The 23,279-nt window shown below is 38.0% G+C and overlaps 2 protein-coding genes across 3 annotated transcripts in view; one reads left to right on the forward strand and one right to left on the reverse strand.

The window, feature by feature from the left end:
* Window positions 1-23,279, forward strand: part of LOC136825530 (protein LZIC-like) — a 233,824-nt gene that overhangs the window by 51,451 nt on the left and 159,094 nt on the right. The window lies entirely within an intron of this gene.
* LOC136825487 (uncharacterized) lies at window positions 1,154-10,891 on the reverse strand. Its single transcript, XM_067082028.1, has 6 exons — window positions 10,802-10,891; window positions 8,627-8,893; window positions 7,649-7,912; window positions 4,358-4,567; window positions 1,950-2,039; window positions 1,154-1,450 (listed from the first exon to the last, which is right to left on the reverse strand). The coding sequence occupies exons 1-6, from the start codon at window positions 10,839-10,841 to the stop codon at window positions 1,284-1,286; spliced, it is 1,038 nt and encodes a 345-aa protein (XP_066938129.1). The 5' UTR covers window positions 10,842-10,891; the 3' UTR covers window positions 1,154-1,283.

Genomic DNA, 23,279 nt, shown 5'->3' on the forward strand with positions numbered 1-23,279 from the left:
GAAACCTGTATAAGTACAGACTTTTTTATTAACTGCAAATCATTGGTATAAAACGTCCAAAAGAATTCCATATATAACATTCCTGATGCCATATTTCTGGAGATTGGGTGATTGGAACATCCTCCTTGTAGATTTCATCGTTTGTACTTCTCGAAAAGACGTTAAAGACGTTACCATGGATACACGCAGACTTATTTATGCATGGGTGCATTTTCACTTTAACGTCTGTTGTCACATTTATGAATGGGAAATATCTTCCATTTGGTGTCTTTGAACACTGCTAATGTATGCGTATGTACTTCATTCGCCGAATATCTTCTTGGTGCCTTGTTCGTTGTGATACCAGTAATCCCCATTTTTCACAAATGGATCACGAGGCTTTTGTAAAGTGATGCTTGATCATTTGTGAAACTCTTCAGTAAAGGATTTATCTAGTGACATGGTGGATAAAATAAAGCTCCCTACATGTTTGTTGTCAGCACGGGGGAGAGAGAGAGCTCTGTGGGCCTCCTTTTGGCAGAGGCCAAGCAAACAAAGACGAAACAGATATACTTGAACCTCCTCTCAAAGATTTGAAAGCCATGACCCAAGAAGCTATTTCCATATCGCAATTTCGATTGTGAATTTTTCCATCTCACTGTCATCAGTAAAATGGCATATCTTCATAATCATAAACCATCAATATCAAGTTTAGTATACTGAGCCGTCTTTTATGGTTTCCTGGGCATATTTTAGATTTAAAAAATTTTCTCGGTAACAAACAGCATGACAACAGTTGCATGGACATGTATACGAAGTAGACTGTGTTCAAAGCAGATCTGATCACTTCTTTTACAAGAAATAACATAAGGATTCAGAAGCAAAATCATGTTACTTTTAAGACTTTTCGAAATCTCAGAAAGAACGCAACCGAATTAAGGCATCAGAGAACACCAACGATTGTACGGTGTTGTTGCAGAATTCGTATTTTTATTTTTTCATTATCTTAATGAAATATTCGTCAACTGCTTCAGAAATGAAAATAACGAATGTTATTTCACACAAATGAAATTTAACTCTGTTCTGTCGGTCTCACCGACATAAGTGCGTACTTCATTATCTTTTTATACCCTTAATGGCCCTATCCCGAAAGTAAGGTATATAAGGAAGAAAAGACTGTTAAATTTCTTTATTCATTAGATTGAGGAAGTTTCCCCTGACTCCATTAACTGTAAAAAAACGAAACATTTACGGGAGTTTGTTTATTAATTAGTGGACAATTCTGAAAATAAAACTTCGTATATTTAGTTCATCAGTGGTGGTGCTACGCATAATGGATTGTAAAGTTCAGAACAGTCTTGATCCCTGAAGTAGTGTTGCCCTGGGGACGTCAGCGCTAGACAGTTTTCTGTTTGGTCGCCATCTGGTTCCATAGTGAATTCTGTTTCACTGTTTCCCCAAAACGGTGCTTCTGGAGAGATAAAAAAAACAATTATGAAAAAATAGTCTCTTCTCGTTACCTTTCCAGATCTATGATCACAATTTGACCTAATTTGTTTATATACGACTGTTTGCGGGATATCTAAGAAGCGGAATGACATGAAATTGCTTGATATAACAGCATTTTACAGTGTTCACTGTATGACATTTCGAATGCTATCCGGGCTCAGATTTGTTAATAATTTTCAAAATAGGTTTTTTGGGATGCTTAAGATTTACTCTGCGATTCAGGTATGAAACCGACGGAAGGTTCCACGTTGTTGACGTATGCTGTCTACTAAAGGCCCGTTAATTCTCATTACTTGTTGTTAGGACTGGTAGTGTTTTATACTCTCTCGTCCCTTCTCAAAAGCACACACCAATATGATAAGATGAAGCTCTGCTTTTACTTTTGCAAATTCGCAGATCAGGAGAAAAAGGCAAACAGCGAATACAAGGACAATCTGAGGAATCGTACATCTCAGACTTACTTATATCTATTATTTGGTTCTCGGTGTTCTTCCATACGCCCTCGTGACCTTCGTCTGTGGCCCCTATCCAAAAGGTGTATCCGTAAAGTGCTGAAAAAATAAGAATGTGAACAAACTCTCAGGTTGAGGTTCTTAGGGCGTCGAGCTGAATTTACCATGGCATGTATTTTATTGTCTGGTTTGTGACATACAGACTTAGGCAAGTAGTTGTGGCGAGAGTGCTAAAATTTGGCTGTATTATATAGTACCTTGAACTTTACTTTCCAGATTTTCCACTCCAAAATGGCATTTTGCAAATCATAATGACATTTGAGTGCATTCTTTGTCAGATCTTGTAAAGTAAATGACAAACAAAAACTGTCCTTTAATAACAGTCATGAATTTCCACGTCCACATTTTACTCTTGACAAATATTGTCGTATTAGAAATTAAATTTTATCTTTGACTAATACTATTGGTTTAGTCAGTGTCGTCTTACCAGATCTCTCGAAATATCTCGGGAATGTAAATCTTTTGAAATATTGTGCACAATTGTTATTGTTAGACTGAAGAATGAACACTTTAAAATGTTGGTTTGTCATTTGTGGGGTACAAGGATCAAACAAGCCGTACGACTGTCATTTATCTATGGAAATTGTTCAAAGCAAGCAGCAAATACTGTACTTCAAGTCTTCAATTTTCTACTGACTTCTTTTTGAACACTAAGACTACCGCTGGAGGATTATACGCACATACTCATACAGTATATATATATTATATATAATATATATATACAGTATATATATATATATATATATATACAGTATATATATATATATATATATATATATATATATATATATTATATATATATATATACTGTATATATATGTATGTATGTATATTATATATATATATATATATATATATATATATATATATATATATATATATATATATATATATATATATGATATAGAGATAGTTATATATATATATATATATATATATATATATATATATATATATATATATATATATATATATATATATATATATATATATATATATATATATATATATATATATATATATATATATATATATATATATACATATATATATATATACTGTATGAGCACGTGTGTATGTGTATAATCCTCCAGCGGTAGTCTTAGTGTTCAAAGAGAAGTCAGTAGAAAATTGAAGACTTGAAGCACAGTATTTTGCTGCTTACTTTGAAAAATTTCCAGATAAATGACAGTCATAAGGCTTGTTTGATCCTTGTACCCCACAAATGACAAACCAACATTTTAAAATGTTCATTCTTCGGTCTAACAATAACGATTGTGCACAATATGTCAACAGATTTACATTCACGAGATATTTAGAGAGAACTGGTATGACGACACTGACTAAACCAATAGTATTAGTCAAAAATAAAATGGAATTTCTAGAGTAAAATGTGGACGTGAAAATTCATGACTGTTAGTAAAGGACTGTCTTTCGTCATTTACTTTACAGGATCTAACAAAGTAATCATTGAAATGCCATTGTGATTTGCAAAATACCATTTTGGAGTGCAGAATATATATATATATATATATATATATATATATATATATATATATATATATATATATATATATATATATATATATATATGTATATATATGTGTGTGTGTGTGTATGTATGTATGTATGTATATATATGTGTGTGTGTGTAATCCTAATGCGGTAGTTTTTGCATTCGGAGATGTCAGTGGAACGCTGAAGACTAAGTATGAGTACAGTATTTTTCTGCTTATTTTGAACAACTTCCGTAGACAAATGACAATTGCATGGCTTATTTGACATTTACACCTTACAAATGACAAACTAACATTTTAAAGTGGTCGTTCTCCATTCTCACAATGACAATATGTCAAAAGATTTACATTCACGAGGTAATTACTGTAATATTTTCCTAGTTACTAATAATTATTGCATAAAAACTGAGATATGTCGTTTTTGAATTTTACTTACTATTTCCCACTAACATTGTTTTTCACTGAATCAAGAGTCATGAATACAATAGAATGAAATGAAATTCCTGTAGGAGGACAACCTCATAAACTTAGCATAAAAGTACACCGCCACAGTTCCGTCTGAAAAGATGAGGACTGTACACCGTTATAAAGAAGACTGGTTATTGTTTAATAAAACTGGAAGGGGCATAGGGGAAGCAACATCCAGGGCAATGATGAGAGGGGGCTTGTGGCCAATTGGTTAAAAAAAAAAAACCTCCTCTAAGGGCAAGACAAACAGCGCATTGTTTGCGGAATGGAGTTACAAGTAATTAGAGGTGATGGGGTGACCTTTGGCTAGAAAATAATAGAACTCATGACTCTTCGATCGCACCTTCTGAAGGAGGACATTTCTGGACCTACCTTCCTTGTGTAGATATAGATAAATACTTCTAAGTAGCTCGATGTCTGTAGGTAAGAGGAGTGATGAGTTGGTAGTGAAGGAGTGACACGTCTGCTTAGCTGTTGCCCAGCTGCTGCTAAAAAAAGTAACGAATGCTATACAGTAGCCGTTTAATGCAGTGAAAAAGGGCGGGCAATTGATCTTCGCGGCCTTCAGGTCCTTTTCCTTTTCTGTCGGATAAACAATTTATAAAAGAAAAATTATTATACAAAATACACACGCACGCAAGCATGTATGAATACATACATATACATATATATATATATATATATATATATATATATATATACATATATATATATATATATATATATATATGTAAAACTGAATCACGAAAAATATGGAACGTAGTAGATATATAAATAAAAGATAAATATAAATGAATATATAAATAAAGATAAAATCCACGAAGAACCGGTGTTTCCGTTTCCTTCAAGTGGATTATATCTTTATTATTATATATATATAATATATATATATATATATATATATATATATATATATATTTATATATATATATATATATATATATATATATAACCTGAAATGAAAAATATGCCAGCCATATAATCTTATAATTCTAGAGACCATGCTTTTTTCGATGGAATAAAATGTGAAGTATCCATACATTTACCTTTACTATGTGTATCTCTCTCTCTCTCTCCTCCTCTTCCTCCTCCTTCTTCTGAGACTTCCTAATGGTGCCCCTTATTATCATCTTATCCTTTCCTACTTTGTTTATCTTCAGACAACTCGCCTCCATGCTTTCACCGATGGTAACAAATTAATGCCTTTTAATTTCTCATGCGCTTCTCAGACGATTCATCGCCAGATTAAATCTCTTCTCTTTCATCCACATTCAGTAACCCTCATTCATTATTCTGTTACTTCTTCAAACGCATCTTCTATCACAGAATTGACATGGAAGTCGTAAGCGCGAGAGTAAGTCGGGTTTCATCACTCTTCCTCACTATTATCTTTGGAATGTTGAACTTTCTTACCCACTCAAGAACAAACATTGTCACTACTAAAAAGTGGCCCAGATTTATTGCACCATTTTCTGTATATACATATAATATATACATTATATATTTTTGTATATATTTTATATATTACTAGCTGACCAACCCGGCATTGCCTGGGAAAACTTTGAAGGAATTAGATCATTTATAGCTTTCGTTTTCATGGACTACCATCATTAGTGCTACATTTCTTCACTTTATTACTTTCTTTAAAAACAATTATTATTATTTTCATTATTATTATTACTATTATTATTATCATCATCATCATCATCACTTTTCCTCTCCTCCTTCCTTGCAAATTCACCATGAATAAATCCATATGGCACTGGTCTCCCTGACCCTCCCAATCCCCTACTTACCCCATCCCCACCAAAGGCGGTCGTGAATACCAAGTATGTAGTGAAGTGTTGTTGCCAAACTGCTTGATAATTCATTACAAACCTCATTTAAACCAACTTTATAATGAAACACGTCACCATAACATTACGAAGCAGTCGTTATAACGAGTTCAGAAGGTAAAAACGAAGAAGGTACAAACGAATTGATGAGGAAATTCGCATTTGAATGAATAAAAAAAGGAAATACTGTACACCTTGCACGTTGGCCTTAGTCAGTAGATATTATGCATGTGCGGATGGCGAAGGCTTTGCTGCCATCTTGGATCCGGTTACTACAGAAAATGGATCTCTACTTATAGAAATTATCGAAAGTGTATCTCAACTTATAGAAATTTTATTGAGGTAATTAACAATTATATTAATAATTGTAATAAATTGTTATTAAAATTCACGAAAATTTTGATAAAAAATTGATGTTGTTTGGGATTTATTGTAGCAGGTTAATCATGCGCCTGACAATGCCTGAAAGAAAACCGGGAGCATTCAGGCGAAATATGGCCATTAACCCATAAAGCACCTGAAGGAAAACCTGACAGAATTGATAAAAACGAAAAATTTCGTTCAATTTGTCTGTTTTTTATGTCTGTCACTGGGGGTAGGGGTTAGATTTTGAGTTATAAGCTTCCTGGGGTCACATAGGGGCTGCGTGCCAAATTTTGTCTGGGTCTGTCAAGCAGTTCGGATTTCTATAAGTTTTGAACATACAAACATTCATATATATCTATATATATATATATATATATATATATATATATATATATATATATATATATATATATATATATATATATATATATATATATAATATATATATATATATAAGATGGAAGCCCAATATACGGGGCAAGGGCAGATGGAGAGAGCACACTAACAATCTACAGTTTTATTGTGGCCAAACGGCGTTCTCAATAATCCATTGCATTTTCAGGCTGCAATGACACAATTTTGTTTAATAAAAGGACGTCACTATATAAAATTATAAAGATAAAAAAAATAAAATAAAATAAAAATGTACATACATTTCTTAAATATCTTAAAACAAACCTACCCAGTACATGGCTAAAGTGACTAAACAGAAGCAAAGAGTAAAACTACAAGGTGTTGAGGAAACAAAGGAGGAACAGTGCATTGACTCTTCACTCAAAATAAACAAGCAGGTGTTGAAATTGTTGAGGACGTCTGGGCATTTAACGAGGGTGAGTGCTTTAATGAAAATTGACTCTAAAGTCGTAGCCTCAGCCCAACACGAGGACGAGCTTACGACTTTAGGTCAATTTTCATTAAAGCACTCATTCCCTAGATTGCATCTTGAACATCTCAACACTGTTTATTTGTGTTCTGCTGTTGTTTTCAGTAGTTTTACCTTCTTCTGTTTAGTGCTTTTTTTGGCATTACTAGTGGAACTGTTTTAAGATATTTTTAGAAAATAATATGTACATTTTATTTTATTTATTTTTATCTTTATAATTTTATAGTAACGTCACTGACAAGCAAGATGTCAACAATCATTGCATCTAACCATGAATATTACTGAGCTTAAATCCTTTAATAAACTAGCCAGGTATTGATGTGCCTCTCCATCTTACCAATATATATATATATATATATATATATATATATATATATATATATATATATATATATATATATATATATATCTGTCCATATTTATATTACAGTATACACATATCTACATGACAACAAAATAGGAATGTAGACATTTTTCCCCTTATTGAAGTTTACACTAATCTTTTTCATATACTTTTTGCCCTCCCAGTTGATCAACAACTGTTTGATTATTATAAGAAGACTGAGGAAATGGTCCCACCTTGATCTTCTTTGGGCTGGTTAAGAGCAATGGGGTCATGCTCGCAAATGGGCGAGTATTTCTCCTCGCAGGGCACGTCTTTCATCAAGAAACCGGAATCTGTGGTGATGCTCGCACAGCTGGTTGCGGTGTCATTATTTGGCGTGAATTCGGATTCAGTGGCGTACCAGAAGGGCGTTCCCAATGGGACAGGCTCTCCATTTGTGAAGTTCCAAGATGTTCCATTGAAAGTTCCGTCAATCCAGAAGTCCGCTTGGGCGAGTCCTACAAAATTTAATCTCGAAAATAAATCATTGCTGGCTCAAACTGGGAAAATTATTTGTATTGTTATTTTTATTTGAGAGGGTTTCGTCCACATAAAAAGTTTGTTATTCTTCATTTTTATTCTCAAGGCACTAAAGAAGCTGTAAAGAAAATATCCTCACGCATCGAAGAAGAATGACGATCATAAACACTTCATCAGTAATTGTTGCTTAGACATAATGGTGAAAGATTACCAATTTATAACAAATTTGATTTTCACGTTTTCTGAATAAAAAAAGTTAATTTAAAAATTTGAGACGAGAGAAAATCAAGAATAATACATGACTAGGAGCAGACTTTAATAACTGATGATTATTTATACTGTAGTATATAAGAATATTTGAACGTGTTCATTTTTTATTTATATGTAACAAATAGTATACTATGACAAAATAATTAGTTATCAGTTGCAATCTCTTTGTCTCAGGTAATTTAGAATACGTGTGACTTTGACTAGCTTTGTCTCCGCCAATTCCAGATTTTTGGCTCAGCTCTCCCAGTGTGTTTACACTGGAAGTGAACAATCATTTTATCAAAAAGCCAAACCCGTTCACATATTGGGGAAATGTGTGTCAGAGGTGGGCAATCCTCCTAGTGCATGGGAAAGTGTAGGAGTGGGCAATACGGAAAGTAAACAGCGCAGAGTATGGTACACAACCAAACATACAGACATACCTCTTTGTTCAATTTCTTCTATTATATTTTGAAGTTGAGTTGCCGTTTTGATAGCTGCTAATTCGCCCCCAAGGGAATGACACACCTGCTTACCGGCGGCGCGGCTTTCTTGCATAAAGGAGGCGAAATAGATACACTTATCGCTTACTAGCGTAAACATATCGGGACAGTGCATCTCGTTCTGAACGAGGTCTTCCTTTGCATACATCTCCAGAATTTCCTTCTTCATTTTTTCATATGGCGAGGATAGAGAATCTGTTGCCATCACTGTTGATACAAGATTACGAGCTCTCAGCAATTGTGATTTGTAGAGTTTAATACATCGCCAGCACCCTTGTCAAGTACCTTTATACTGTTTCTTTTGAGATATGGGTCTATAATAATCATGTTCTTTTATGAAGTTTTGTACGGAGGAGTTTAAGACAAAACATTATTATTCTTTGGGCAGATGTATGGTACCTGTAACCCTGTTCTTTCTGAAAAGTGTTAAACAGCATTCTCTTAAGGCGTCTTAAATCCCAGTGACCCAGCCTGCCTTAAAATACAACATGCAATGTGATCTTAAAACCGGAGCATACTTCCTTCTAAGTCTTGTCCCCTCCCACATATGTAATTCATACACCCTACTCTTGAAACGAGCGTGCAAGGCTAGTGTCAGTGCTCGACCATTAATTTTGATCCTATCAGTGAAGAGTAAGTTGCTCAGGGTAAGATTACTCAGACATAAACAGAAACCACGTTGCGAAAGAATTTAGAAAGGATGCAGAAGTATTGCAGATTTACGAAAGTGTTATACCACTGTGTTATATGTGGCAGACGATAAACTGTGGAGGATATGGTAGTTTACTATACGGAAAATATGATACGCGTGCTTGAGTTGACACTATAGCTTATGTGGCGCCAAATCGATTAGTTGGTTGCTAAAACAACATAAAAATAGCACTCGCCAAAAAGAAGTAGTGATACTCTAAATGAATGGCAAAGGGTGGAAAAATACAGAAAATAGTAATGGTTCCCGGACTAACTTAAGATTATATTGCTTTTAAAAGATATTCAAAGGGTGCATAGTTTTTCGAAAATGAATAATGCGATAAAGAAACTCTCGAGAAAGGTCGAATAATTATGGCAGGGCGATGAAAAATTGGGCTTGACTACCAGAATAGAACAAATGATTTAAGCTTAGGATGAATAATTTGGAATTGTTTTAGTTTCCACTGCAACAAATAGCGCCTGAGAATGATTTATATCGTGGTGCTGCTTCAGTGATAACTGATTATGAGACGCTAAACAGTTATTTATCTGCTAATTAAGATGATATTTCTTTGAGACTCTTGTCTCCAATACACGTATTCTCAACAAAGTTTTTTTCCGCAGACGAATAATATCTAGAGAGTGATGTAAATCGCTGATTCTAAACAGCCATAGTACATTTACGTAGAAACAAATGGGGATTATTATCATTTTAATTATTATTGCTTCTGCATTTATTTACTCGTATTTCATTAGACTAGCAATTACAGCCTTTTTGTCTGTCGTTAATCTTGGTTCCTCCTCTGACGTTACCGGACTAAGTCAAGACTTGAATTCCAGTTCAACAGAATGATAAAAATGGCTGGTTTTTCTGAATATTCGTTTCCTTTGAGATAATATTTATGACTGATAAAGGGGCGTTTTCCCAAATTGTTTGGTAAACGATGATATTATTTACCATGGTTGTGCATAAAAAAAGCAATCTTCACAGATTGCTAAAAGATATATGAGTCTTTACTTTTCCATTTATACACTGGATATAAGGTGTTTTTGTTACACGTCGTTTATGTAAAGCATTTACCAAATTGTCCTCAAGATAACTCCTTTATTTGTATATATAATATATATATATATATATATATATATATATATATATATATATATATATATATATATATATATATATATATATATATATATATATATATATATATATATACATTCTGCAAATATATACCTAACAGGCTATATAGCCAAACCCTATTTGTTTTGATTCAATCATTTAAAGTGAACTGGACACTCAGCGATTATACTGTGCGGGCGTCATGTACCTTTCTGCATAATATTTGTCATTTTTTAATATAATTTATGTATATACAAAGTTTCTAAAGTGTAAAAATATATAAGGGATTGCCATGTACTTACCAGCAATCGACAGAAGAAGATGCAGCAACTGACGGCCCATTGTTATTTTGCCCTTTGACTTCTGCTCTTCTGCCGAGATGGGAAAGGAGATCAGTTATTAAACTAGTTTAAATATGTACTTATGTATATGATATTCTTAAAATCATAGGAAGTTAAACAGAAACAAAGAACGTTCACATACTTACTATCCAGAACTACGCTATAAAAACACTAAATTTCAGGGCTACCCACCCATGCAGACTTGAATGCTAGTGAACCATGCTTTGAACCGCTTCATATATACATACATAACAGTGTGTGCGTGTGTGTGTGTGTATATATATATATTATATATATATATATATATATATATATATATATATATATATATATATATTTATATATATGTGTGTGTGTGTGCGTGTATACATATATGTGTGTATATATATATATATATATATATATATATATATATATATATATATATATATATATATATATATATATATATATATATATATAATATATATTATATATATATATATATATATATATATATATATATATATATATATTATATATATGTGTGTGTGTGCATGTGTAGTGTGATTGTATATCAAACTGTTTACGTGACACATGTATGCATGCACAAAATGTACATGAATTTCATTACCCGGAAAGTAGTCATAAACCTGTGTCACTTCTTGAGGAGACGTTGAGCACTTATACCTTCAAAGGTTCATTATTGCAAAGAGTTGGAAGCATCATCTACTTTTATATGTATTTTTGAAGAGAAAAAAAATGATAAAAGTAAGTTGATTACGAAAACAGTCGTAAATTCCGTTTTTTTTTTCTTTTTTTGCAGAGTGCCAGAGGACGGTGTATTGTTATCTTGAATTGTGTCGTGGTTCAGTTTGTCATTTAAAAAAAGATAAGCTCAGTGCCGATGAGTCTTTGAAGACTGCAATTGCGTGTATTAATTCTCAAGAGGCGTTTGATATCTCTTGTGACGCACTGCGAAGAGCATACGGATTTCAGTATGATATTAGAAAGATAATGTTATTCGAATTATATTGATTTTCACAGAACGGCACATGGTGGAATACATATATCGTATATATGGGTACAAGTGTTAAGTTAAAATAAAAAATAAAAAATAAAAAAATAAATGCATTATATATAAATATCTAAAACCAGATATTATTCAGTGTTCTATCTCCTAATATAATTAGAGGACCCTCACTGTTGTTTCATGGAACAAAAATTAATATATGGGGTTATTTGCAGTTTGTCTTTAAAGTCAAGGACAAAGTGGTCTGATATCATACAAAGATATTTCTCCATTTTCACGAAAATTAACAAGCAGATTTTAAAGGCCTGCTGGAAATGAACTGAATTTTTGTATGGGTTAAGGGAGGCGAGATGATTTTATGCAACAGGTTCCCACTCACCGAAAGATTTTTTTTTTTTTCTTCATTTCGAGGAGATCGACAGGAGGGCAGGGTAAAACAGAATATCTGAAGAAAGGAATGTAGGTCGCATATATTTTACGTTTTCCGTGGTTTAGTTTGAAATATTCTGTGAGACAGGTAGCAACAATTTAAGGTAATTTAGCCTTGTGATTCTGACTTCGTGGGTACAGGAAAACGTAAAAAAGAAAACAAGGAGAATTTCATATGAGCATAGGGCTCTTGTTACTGAGGAAATATTACGTAAAACACGTGGGCAAATTTGAAGGAGTGTATTTACATAAATGATATCAGTGCGGGAAAGAAAGGAACTCAAGTAGATTACTATCCTGAAGGATTTCCTACGGGATTGAATGAAACTGGGGATTCAGACACAGTCAAGCTTCACGAAATAGGATCCCTCTGAAATGAGAGATATGCACATTATACGCCAGTAATGAAAATAGACAAAAGAATAATGAATTCGAAGCTGCACTGAGGGTGCCAAAGGTAATAAAGAATTAATACTGCCGATGCAAGAGGCGCACGGACGATTAGACAAGGGTGATTTCTGGCTTTCTCTTTAAGCAAATATTACAAGACAAAAGCGTGACTGAAATGGGGCTCTTCAGGGCACTTTACCTTAAGCAGATTTTCCGAGGGCGCGTAAGGCGGTCCGTGGATGACTTGCGATTTCCGAGGGCGAGTTTCTTCCACGTGGTGAGATGCAAGGGCTTCCGTAAAGGCGGCAAGGCGATGGGGACTCCTCGAAACTCAAGCAATGGCTTGTGGGCTCGAGGCAGGCCAGCGGTGGAAGCGAACACGTGGAATACGGTCAAGGGCACAAGGAAAAGTATACTGGAAAGGGCCACGTGGTTAGGATGCAAAGGGCATCGATGGGGCCAGGTGTTGAGGGCCTTCTTCATTCCATATCTTCCAGCCCGCGTGTGTGTCGAGACCTCGTGGGTTTCTGCTTTATCCCCTCTATGGGGCAGGGGTGCGTCCAACACAGATGTTTTGACTCATTGCACCTGCTGCCCGCAAGAGGTTTTGGCCTGTAAAAACTCCCAAGACAGATCACTTTTGCCTCGAAGGAAAGATCTTTATCAAAAAGAGGCGCCTTTAATCTTTTAAAACCCTTGTTTTCTGAAAGTCGATAGACAGATGGTCTATCGATCGGCCAACTGGCAGTAAATAAAACACAACAGAACAACCAACAACAACAAAAGGGGGGGAGGCAATTTGCTAGCAATTCTTGCTAATCATAATACCTCCCCATACAAGATGATGTACATACCTCCCTTGGTGTGTACATCGATATTCAAGAATGAGCGGCAAATGCTTTCGTTACTCTACATTCTGCCTTGCAATGAACTTTACTACTAAGGGTTTTTATGAAGCTTGACACTACTTTTAATAACACATTGGGACAATTTTCTTTAACAGAACGCAAAGTGATTTAAACACTTGCAAAAGAATAATTACTTTAGATTTGGTTACCCACTGGTAACTTTATAAAGTGACTCGAACAATTGTAATTAATTAAGATTATAGGACCCGTATATGAGGCTATGGCCAACAAATGAAAAAAAGGTTATTGTTCAAAATTAAAATACACGTTACTTAATTTTAGATAAAATGCATGCAGTTAGTACAATCTGCCTTGAAGAAGCTGTGTAAATGAAAAACAGCGTTTATTTTTGTAAATGACATCCCCTTTTACGCGATACTGTAATGACTATACATATTCGCATTGATAATTTATCTTCGTTTTAATGTACTTTGCGTTAGCCGGCCCACACAGATTTTGACAGCCGTATGCGGGCGAGTATTCTCGAGTTTTAATTAAGCTAACCTTATACTATGCTAATTTTATCGTCCACTGCCTACTCAATGTTATGACCAGGCGGCAGACAAAAGATGTGGGGTAGGACAAACAGCGATCTTGGAAGGAATGGAAGGGGAAAAGGGATAATAATAACAAAGGAAAATTAACAGATGTTATGAATGAAAACTTGACCGCATATGAAGGCGGGACACGTCCCTCAGAGCTTACAAAAGGGCATTTAAATCACAAGGGCAAAGAGTTTATGACTCGCAATTCATTAAAATAAAGATAAATAAATGACTAAAAGAAAGTAAATGATATTGGCAGAAGAGCTAAGGGAAAAAGAGTGAGGTTTTTATTGTGTTAGGCGGGAATTTATCGTCCTATGCCTATAAATTACGGCCCGGACTATCACTTCAGTCCCAGGGCGAAAGAGTGCATTTGAAGGGCGCGACTCCTTCAGGAGGGCTGACGCCACGCCCGGTGCCAGGTATGGGCGCAAAAAGGCGTGCCACTTCTCACTCTGTTATTCTTAATGATTATACATTGTGTGGGGAATGGTATCCCGTATTTAATTGCCTCTTGTGGTGATAATTTAAGGGAAGATTAATAGAGGGTGATAAAGATAGCAGTTCCTGAGGAACGGAGGAAGATAGAGGAGGGCCTGACATCCCCTTCTGGATTAGAAGTGCCAAGACCTTCGAAAAATGAAATGGTGGCACAGGTGCCAGGGGAGCTCTAGAGCTCTTTGTAAATTACCTGGAATTTCCCACGCCCGTGGTAATTTCGCCTCGAGCCTTTCTTAATGGGACAGTCGTCCTCGGCCGGGAAGCGGAGGCCCGCGACCGAGGCGGCGGGTACCACCTGGGCCTGCTGCTGCGACAGCTGACGCAGGAGGCGTTCGTGCTGGTTCTACCATAATCCGTCGCAGCTCTTGTAGTTCATCGGCCAAGGAGATATGGCAGAATCCTGACTTGCAATTACGTCGGCGGCAGGCTGAGGCAGAGGAGGCGGTCGGGGTGGCGTGAGGCGGCTCGCGAGTATCGTTGACCAGCTCAGGCGCGGGTTGCGAGCGCACCTGCAGGTGAGCTTCAGCGGTGGTCGGGAGGAACCGTCTCTCTGACCGGCGCTGGTAGCGGTGCCAGGCCGGGGGAAGAGAGGGGTCCTGAGTTGGATCCCGTGAATGGAGATCGGCGTAGCGCTCTGGCGCTGGCACTAGGGCAGCGTCAGGCGCTATCAGAGGTTTCTTGGGCTCGTCGGTCAGGACGGACGAAGCTTGGCCCTGCTCGGGGCATGCAAGTGGCACCGGCAGAATTTAGCATCTCTGAAGGGAGATCTGATTGGGAGCCCTGGCACTGGCACTGAGGCAGGGCCGGGCACTGGAAGTGGATCGGGAACCGATCGGGGAACCACTGGACATCGTACTCAGGTGGCACTGGTGGGGACTGCACGTCCTCCTGGTACCCAGGGGGCGCCAGTCTTGGCTGAGGGAGAAGCGGGGAGGATTCTCGTGCCCGAAGGGATGATTCGGGAAATGTGGACCCCTAGATTGTCGTGATTTCGGTGGGGACTGAAAGTCCTGTCCCAGGATGACGTCATAGCCTCCGGGAGATGGTCTACTGAAAGGTATGTGCAAATTTTGGATTGGTGAGTCTTGTGACTCTCATATTGGACCGTAGGGAGTATCATTTTAAATTGATTTATTCCCTCGATCGTGACAAGATTTTCGTCTATTGACGAGATAGCTCCAGACATGAGAACTCTGTCCCTTTGGATGAGGAGATTTCGCCCCGAGTCAACGAGTGCAGTGACTCAGCCTGCGCTGGGTCGCTACCTCGTGGAAGTTCATAGAGGGCCATGTATACAGGCCTCTCAGTGGAGGATTTCAGCCTAATGACTGGGATCTGTGACGGCCAAGGCGACGGTGGGAGTAGTTGATTTATTATTGCGTGGGCATTTCGCCCATGCGGATTTCGAATGAAAGCCATAAACCTTGCGCCGTGCAAAATGTCTGGCTAAATCTTTCAGCGCTGCCCTGTGGAGCGCGCAGGCGAGTTTTTCGTTATTGTCGGTTTTCCGGGAGAGAGAGGTGCCGGTTTCTTGTTCCGGCATTTGTTGGGAGGAATGCCCCGTTTTCTTGCAATAATGGCAAGTTATTGGGCTTGCCCGGAATCGTTCCATTTTTGTGGGAATTTGAACCTCCGAGGAGGGACGGGGGATTTATTTTCCGCCCCATGGATCCTTCTTGAGGTGGTGAGTTTCCCACATATCTGCTATTCGGCAATCACTCGGTGAGTGTTGCTGGGGCTTTTTCACTATATGGTGGCGAGGGCAGGGAGGCGTGGCGCGGAAATGCTCGAATTTAAACCGCTCAAGTACCTCGGCGGTGTTAGTGGCTCCCTCCGGAATCGAGCCATTTGTCAATGCCCGCTCAGATAGTGCGCCCAATCGGACCAAGTCTGGCCTGCTTCTCTGGGCTGCTCTCAACGTCTCCTCCACCGCTCGGGGTAATCTCGTACGCCCCTTCGTAACTGCTTGGCGTATGGCTTCCCAGTTTCCCCGATCGTCTGCTGGAAGGGCGTGGTAGGCAACGAGGCCTTTCCGCCCAGGAATTTAGTGAGAACAAGGGAGAGTTCCGCGGGGAGAGATCGCAGCACTCCAGGACTCGTTCGCCCCTTTCAAGCCATACTTCAGGTTCGGACTCTGTCCATTTGGCATGAACGAGTGAGCTTGGCTGAGGCACTCATTCCGCGGCAGGGGGCGGGGTGGGCGTGCTGTCGTTCTAGCACCTGGAGCTCATGGGCGCTCTCTCTCTCTCTCCTGCTCTTGATCTTCTCATTCTCTCTCTCTCCTCCACGTTCTCTCTCCTCTCTCTTGAGGCGATTCTCTCTCTCTCTTGTTCTTGAGGCCGTTCTCTCTCTCTCTCTTCACGTTCTCTTTCCTCTCGTTGTTCTTGGGCAATTCTTTCTCCTCTCTCTCTTGCTTCTTTGTTCGTTGTTCTTGGGCAATTCGTTCTCTCCTCTCTCTCTTTATCCTTCTTCTTCTTTGGGCAATCTTTTTCCTTCTCCTGCTCTTGGGCACTTGCTCTCTCTCTCTCTTCACGTTCTCTTGCTCTCTCTTCCTTGGCATCGTCCACTCGTTCTTGAACCCATGCTCTCAGATCTTGCCCCGATAGTCCCATGTCCTTCCCAGCGGACATGTAGAATTTGAAATCCTCGTTTTGTTGGGCTCTGGTATTAGCCATCTTGAAATAATGGGTATATGATATGTCTGAAAAGACTCAGGTTGTCTGAAAAACTCATTGCAGGAATCTAAAACACTCAATTGTTCAGACTGCAGGAGAATGGATCTGTCTGAATAAGACAGGTGATTAGTAAGTCTGAGGAGACTTTTGTTATGGATGTGTCTTGGAAAACGTGGTTGTTCTTGGATTTTTAATATGTGTCGGAAGGCGTAGTTGGATTTTGTCACGCTTGGACTTGGCCGGCTGTAGCGTGAAGTTAAGGAAGTTGTTCTAACGAACTAGAATGATCAGTCCCGTAAGGGGCTTAGATGTGTGTGAACTACACTATATAATGTCTCAAAGGACTTAATTTTTTCCATGGTTCCGCCATGAATGAGAAATTCTGTATGTCTCTGAGGACTGGAATTTGGAGAAATTTTGTATTTTAGAGTCTCTGAGGACTGGAATTTGGAGAGAATTCTCGCCACGTCGTGCTACATAGAATTTTAGGAGTCTCTGAGGACTGGAATTTGGAGAAATTCTCGCCTCTGAGGACTGGAATGGAGAAATTCTCGACGTGCGATGTAAATTTTAGGAGTCTCTGAGGACTGGGACTTGGAGAAATTCTCGTCCACGTAGGACTTAGAAATTTAAAGGAGTCACTGAGGACTTCAAATCTGGTCTCGTCCCTTAGGACTTAGAAAACTAATGTTGCTGGGTTTGCTGGGAAATGAATGGGAGAAAAAAAATGCTACACACATGCGGGCCTGGGCAGGGGGTGGGGGAGTGCAAGGTCGTCTGGCCAACACCGGAGTTATTTTTAGATTCTGTGTGAATGAACCGTATATTTATACACCGTCTGGGATTCTGGGAATTTCCCAGTCGTCTGAGAGGATAACAATACAACGACCTAGTAATTTTCCCTATAAGCGGAGTTTAAATTTTGCTTTCCTAACACCTAACTCGAATTCTAACTACACTGAGAGAATTTTCAGCAATGCAAAGCTGACTTCATTGTGTCCCACGTGGGAATTTTATTCGCGCCTAAATAACAGTTAAGCTAATTCGAAATGCAGTAAAATTTATCACAGAGGAATTTCTTTACACTATTCCTCGAAGCAAGAATATGGCAAAGATTTTAACACAGAGAATTTCGATATGGCAAGATTTTAACACTACTTTCCTCGAAGCAAGGATGGTTAGCACTGGTTATTTTCCTAACTACCTATCCTGAAGGCATGCATTAACAGATCTAATACGGCGGTTCTTTCTCTCAGTGAATACATGCGTCCTATTTCTAATTCTAGGAACAGTCACGAATGTAAAAGGTTTTGCTAAGATAAACACATTACTTACGGTGGAATTTCTGGATCTGTGTGCTGGTTTTTACACAAAAGGTTCAATTGTCTCGTACCCAGCTTAGCTTGCTAATAGCTGATCTGGCACGTTGCAAATGCAATAAAGCAACACTAGGGAACTGCAACTGCAAAGCAGATCTATGGCCAGGTCGCCATTTTTTACGTTTTTCCGTGGTTTTAGTTTGAGATATTCCCTGTGAGACAGGTAGCAACGATTTAAGGTAATTTAGCCCTGTGATTCTGACTTCTTGGGTATAGGAAAACGTAAAAGAAAAACAAAGGAGAATTTCATATGAGCATAGGGCTCTTGTTACTGAGGGCAATATTCGTAAAACACGTGGGCAAATTTAAAGGAGTGTATTTACATAAATGATATCAATGCGGGGAAAGAGGAACTCAAGTAGATTTCTGATCCTGAAGGGGATTCCTACGGGATTGAATGAAAGAGCAGGATTCCAGACACAGCCGAGGCTTCCACGAAATAGGGTCCTCTGAAATGAGAGATATGCACATTATACGCCAGTAATGAAAATAGACAAAAGAATAATGAATTTGAAGCTGCACTGAGGGTGCAAAGGAGTAATAAAGAATTAATACTGCCGATGCAGAGCGCTGCGGACAATTAGACAAGGGATTCTTTCTTGCTTTCTATTTAAGCAAATGTTACGAGACAAAAAGCGTGACTGAAATGGTGGCTCTTCCAAGGCGCATTGCCGTAGCAGATTTTCCAACATAAGTAGAATGCGGTCCGTGGATGACTTGCGATTTCTGTGGGGCGATTTCTTCCACATGGTGAGATGCAAGGGCATCCGATGGGGAAGAAAGGCGATGGGGACTCCTCGAAACTCCAAGCAATGGCGTGGGGGCATCGAGGCAGGCCAATGGTTAGGCGAACACGTGGAATGCGGTCGAAGGGCACAAGGAGAACGTATACTTTGGAAGGGCCACGTGGTTAGCTGCAAGGACATCGATGGGGCCAGGTGTTGAGGACGTCTTCCTCCACATATCTTCCAGCCGCGTGTGTGTCTCCAAAGAGACCTCGTGGGTTTCTGCTTTTTATCCCCTCCTATGGGGCTGGTGCATCCAACACAGGGGTTTTGACTCATATGCACCTGCTGAGCGCCAGAGGGGAGGCTGCCTGTAAAAAAACTCCCAAGACAGATTACTTTTGCCTCGAAGGAAGTTCTGTTTTAAAAGGGAGTGGCCTTAATCTTTTAAATACTTGTATTCTGTGTGCGTGCTAAGTCGATGAAAGATGGTCTATAGATTGGGCGCTGGCAGTAACTAAACAACAAATGAACCAACAACAAAAAGGGAGGCAACTTGCTAACGAATTCTTGCTAATCATATGTAGCTATATATATGTATATATATATATATATATATATATATATATATATATATATATATATTATTATTCACAGTGACTTGGCTGATAAGTTTATTACTTGAGTTATGTAATTTTTATCACAGGGCCTGCATGCCAAGGACACGTAACCTGTCACTTGAAGCTAGGAATTAACCTCAAAGGCAGCTGTTTATATTAAAGGTTGTGGCAGAATTAACCTCTACAAAGAATATTCAATGAATAAAGACTTTACGATAAACGTCGCCAACCGGTGCCAGGCAATCTCTACTTGTTAAGATGGTGGTGAAACACAGCGGCTCTTCAAACAATGGATTCGAGACACAAGAATGCATAAGAATTAAAATGACTTGCTTACCTAAGCCCTAGTTACTCTTACTGGAATAAATGGGATGAAGCTAAACAATATAATAAATTAGCTTAATCTGGACTTAAATAAAAGCATCTACCGTGGGAAGTGGTGGCTGGAGGAGAATGAAACAAGGAAAATTGAAATAAAGTAGGAGATAATAGTAACTCGACGAAGGATGAACTAAAATTCCAGACTTACCGTTATACGAAGGTTGTTGCGCATCAACTGTCGATCGGGCGCGCTGGGATTAATTCGCCACTTCACTTAGTAACATAAGAACGAAAGAAAGACTGAGAGACCAAGCAATTCCCGTGCCAGGAAAGACGTCCGCACTCCTCGATAGTTAAATTCTCTCTCTTGTCTGACCAGCGCTGGGTCAACACAGGGGCAGCCATTGAGCCCTCGGGGTCTGAAACTTTTGTCAACACATCCGTCGAAGCAGAACAGGTAAAAAGCTTAAGACCACGTATCATAAGGTTGGATATGGAAATTTTTCCTATGGGTTACATGCCTAATGCTACCAAGTTCTTTGCTACAAACGGACGTTAAAGTTTGAACTGTCTACGTGACCCTGCCACTACAACACCCGTCCTTCCGCCTCGGTTCATCTAATATTACTACAAATAAATACATCGAGGGCGAACAGCAGTAATATTTATAAATATATATATATATATATATATATATATATATATATATATATATATATATATATATATATATATATATATATATATATATATATATATATATATATACAGCATAAGCCTACAATTTAGAGGTTGTTCCTATAACTTCCAGATATCAAGAAGAGTTATTAACACGAGTTATGCTAATTTTTTTCCCAAGCTCATATATATCGATTTTTTTATGCACAGTTTTTGTTCTGATTTAACAGAAAACAAAATGAGAAGAAAAGTAACTTTTCTTATCATTTATCGTTTATTGTGATTATCGTGAATGCCACGGTTCTTAATGACTGCAAAGCTTATTGTTCTAGTTTGCGCACCTACCAAAAGAACCAGAGCAACTATTGAATTGCAGGAATAACCAAGAAAAGGGCCATCCAAAATAACTCAACACTTCTGTCAATTAACTTCTGTTTTGGAATCCCCTGACCCCCGCCGGGAAACTACTGCCAAGAAAATAAACCAGAGAAGTTCTTTGTCAATGCATAATTTATACTTCAGTACAGTTTTCTTTAGTGAAGTTTGAGAGTAGATAAGTCTCCATATTATTCTGAAACTATGATCAAATGTTAAATTCAAGATACTTATTTTTTTTTGTACTGAATTTAATGTTAGTAAGATTTTAAAGTTTTTTGATGTTGTTTAAAAGCATGATGATAATGATTTTCTGGGACTTGACATAATCTGTTTTTATTTAAGAAGTTTCGAGATTGTCCGAGTCAGAAGGCATTGCGTAACTCATACTGAGTTGTATCGCGGAGAGTAGGCTCTAATTATCGAGTGAGGGCTGAGGGCTTCATATATATGTGATCAATTCACGAAACACAAATAGCAGACAGAGAGGCATCAAAGTAAACCGTTAGAGGAGAGCCTACCTCACCTCACCTCCTGTCATCTCAAATAGAATTAACCCAGAGCTTTAGTGACAGCATAGAGTGAGGAGCTGTTTCCATAACAACGGAAGAAGAGATGTAAACAGAATCTCTAGCAGATAAAAGCGATAGTGCCAAGGGCTAACAGGTAGAAAACCTCGCTGTTGCACTATGGAGCAATCGTTAGGAGAGGGTGGAAAGTAAGTTTGAAGAAAGAGAATATGAACGGGATTACAGTACAAGGAACGAAAGGTGCTGCAAGCTAGGGGCCGACGGGTCGCTGCAAAGGACCTTAAGTGATGCCTGCAGTGCGCTGTGTGAGGTGCACTGCCGACACTATCCCGCTACGTGAAATAAAAAGAATGATAGAAGATCAACTTATAGACAGTGCTGGACAAAGAGCATAACAACCATATGTGCTAAAGACTGTAGAGAGATAGAAGGTATGATAAAATACAGCAAAAAGGCACTGAAAAGGGAAGTAAAGTTGATGGTGAATGAAGAGATTGAAAAGACTTTGAAAGAGAAAACGAAAGAAAAAAATCAATATATCAGGGAACTTTCAGCAACGGTTGCTTGAAATATAATGAAGGCCAGGCTGAGAATGTTGGGCTGAAGGCTAACTTCCTGAGAATATACAAGGGTTGAAGAGAACAACACCGAGCATGTGTTCTTTAAGACATGAAGAAAATAAAAGATCTGGACGTAATTTTAGAGCCTATTAGAGTCAAGTCTTGTGCTAACCTAGGAAGTGCTTGTTGTTAAAGCCAACATAGCACTATCTCAGTAACAGGAAAAGTAAGGGGTGTGGGTAAAAATTCATGCAGAACCTGTTAAATTTCAGTAAAATTGTGAGTAAGGGATTAATACGTTAATCTTTTGTAACAATTAAGCATAGTAGTATCACCGTAACTTTTCCGGGATAATTAGAAAGGGAAGTAATGTAAAAGTGATAATGTTAAAGCACAACATTAAAGTGCATACTTCCAAAGAATTATTTAATGTATTTATTGCATAAAAGTGTAATGGTCCAGGAATAAACCGAACTCTCAAATTAGTCTTTTCTAGTATGCCCTCTGAAGTAGGCCCTGCATCATGATAGCTTAAAACAAGGCACTTTTAAAGAGGTTTGAGATGACTGAGGAGGGATTTAGGAAGAAGTTACATGAGACTAGGCCAAAACAAAGTGAGACTGTGTATCACCTTGCAGATAGGCTACAGAGATATTTCAATTGATGGATTGAAATGGCAGAATGCAACAAAGAGTCTGATAATTTAGCAGATATAGTCATCAGGGAACAATTTTCTCAGCATGTGTTCGACCGATAAAGAGTATCAAGAGACATTATAAAGATGATGAAGC

The sequence above is a fragment of the Macrobrachium rosenbergii genome, chromosome 3 (genome assembly GCF_040412425.1).
Source record: "Macrobrachium rosenbergii isolate ZJJX-2024 chromosome 3, ASM4041242v1, whole genome shotgun sequence".
In the NCBI taxonomy this organism is placed as follows: Eukaryota; Metazoa; Arthropoda; class Malacostraca; order Decapoda; family Palaemonidae; genus Macrobrachium; species Macrobrachium rosenbergii.

Coding starts and splice junctions, on each gene's coding strand:
- LOC136825487 (XM_067082028.1), bottom strand. CDS start 10,841: ATGGGCCGTCAGTTGCTGCATCTTCTTCTGTCGATTGCTG. Junction 7,913..8,626: donor AGAAGAAATTGAACAAAGAG/GTATGTCTGTAT, acceptor TAAATTTTGTAG/GACTCGCCCAAGCGGACTTC. Junction 4,568..7,648: donor CCAGCCCAAAGAAGATCAAG/GTGGGACCATTT, acceptor TTTATCCGACAG/AAAAGGAAAAGGACCTGAAG.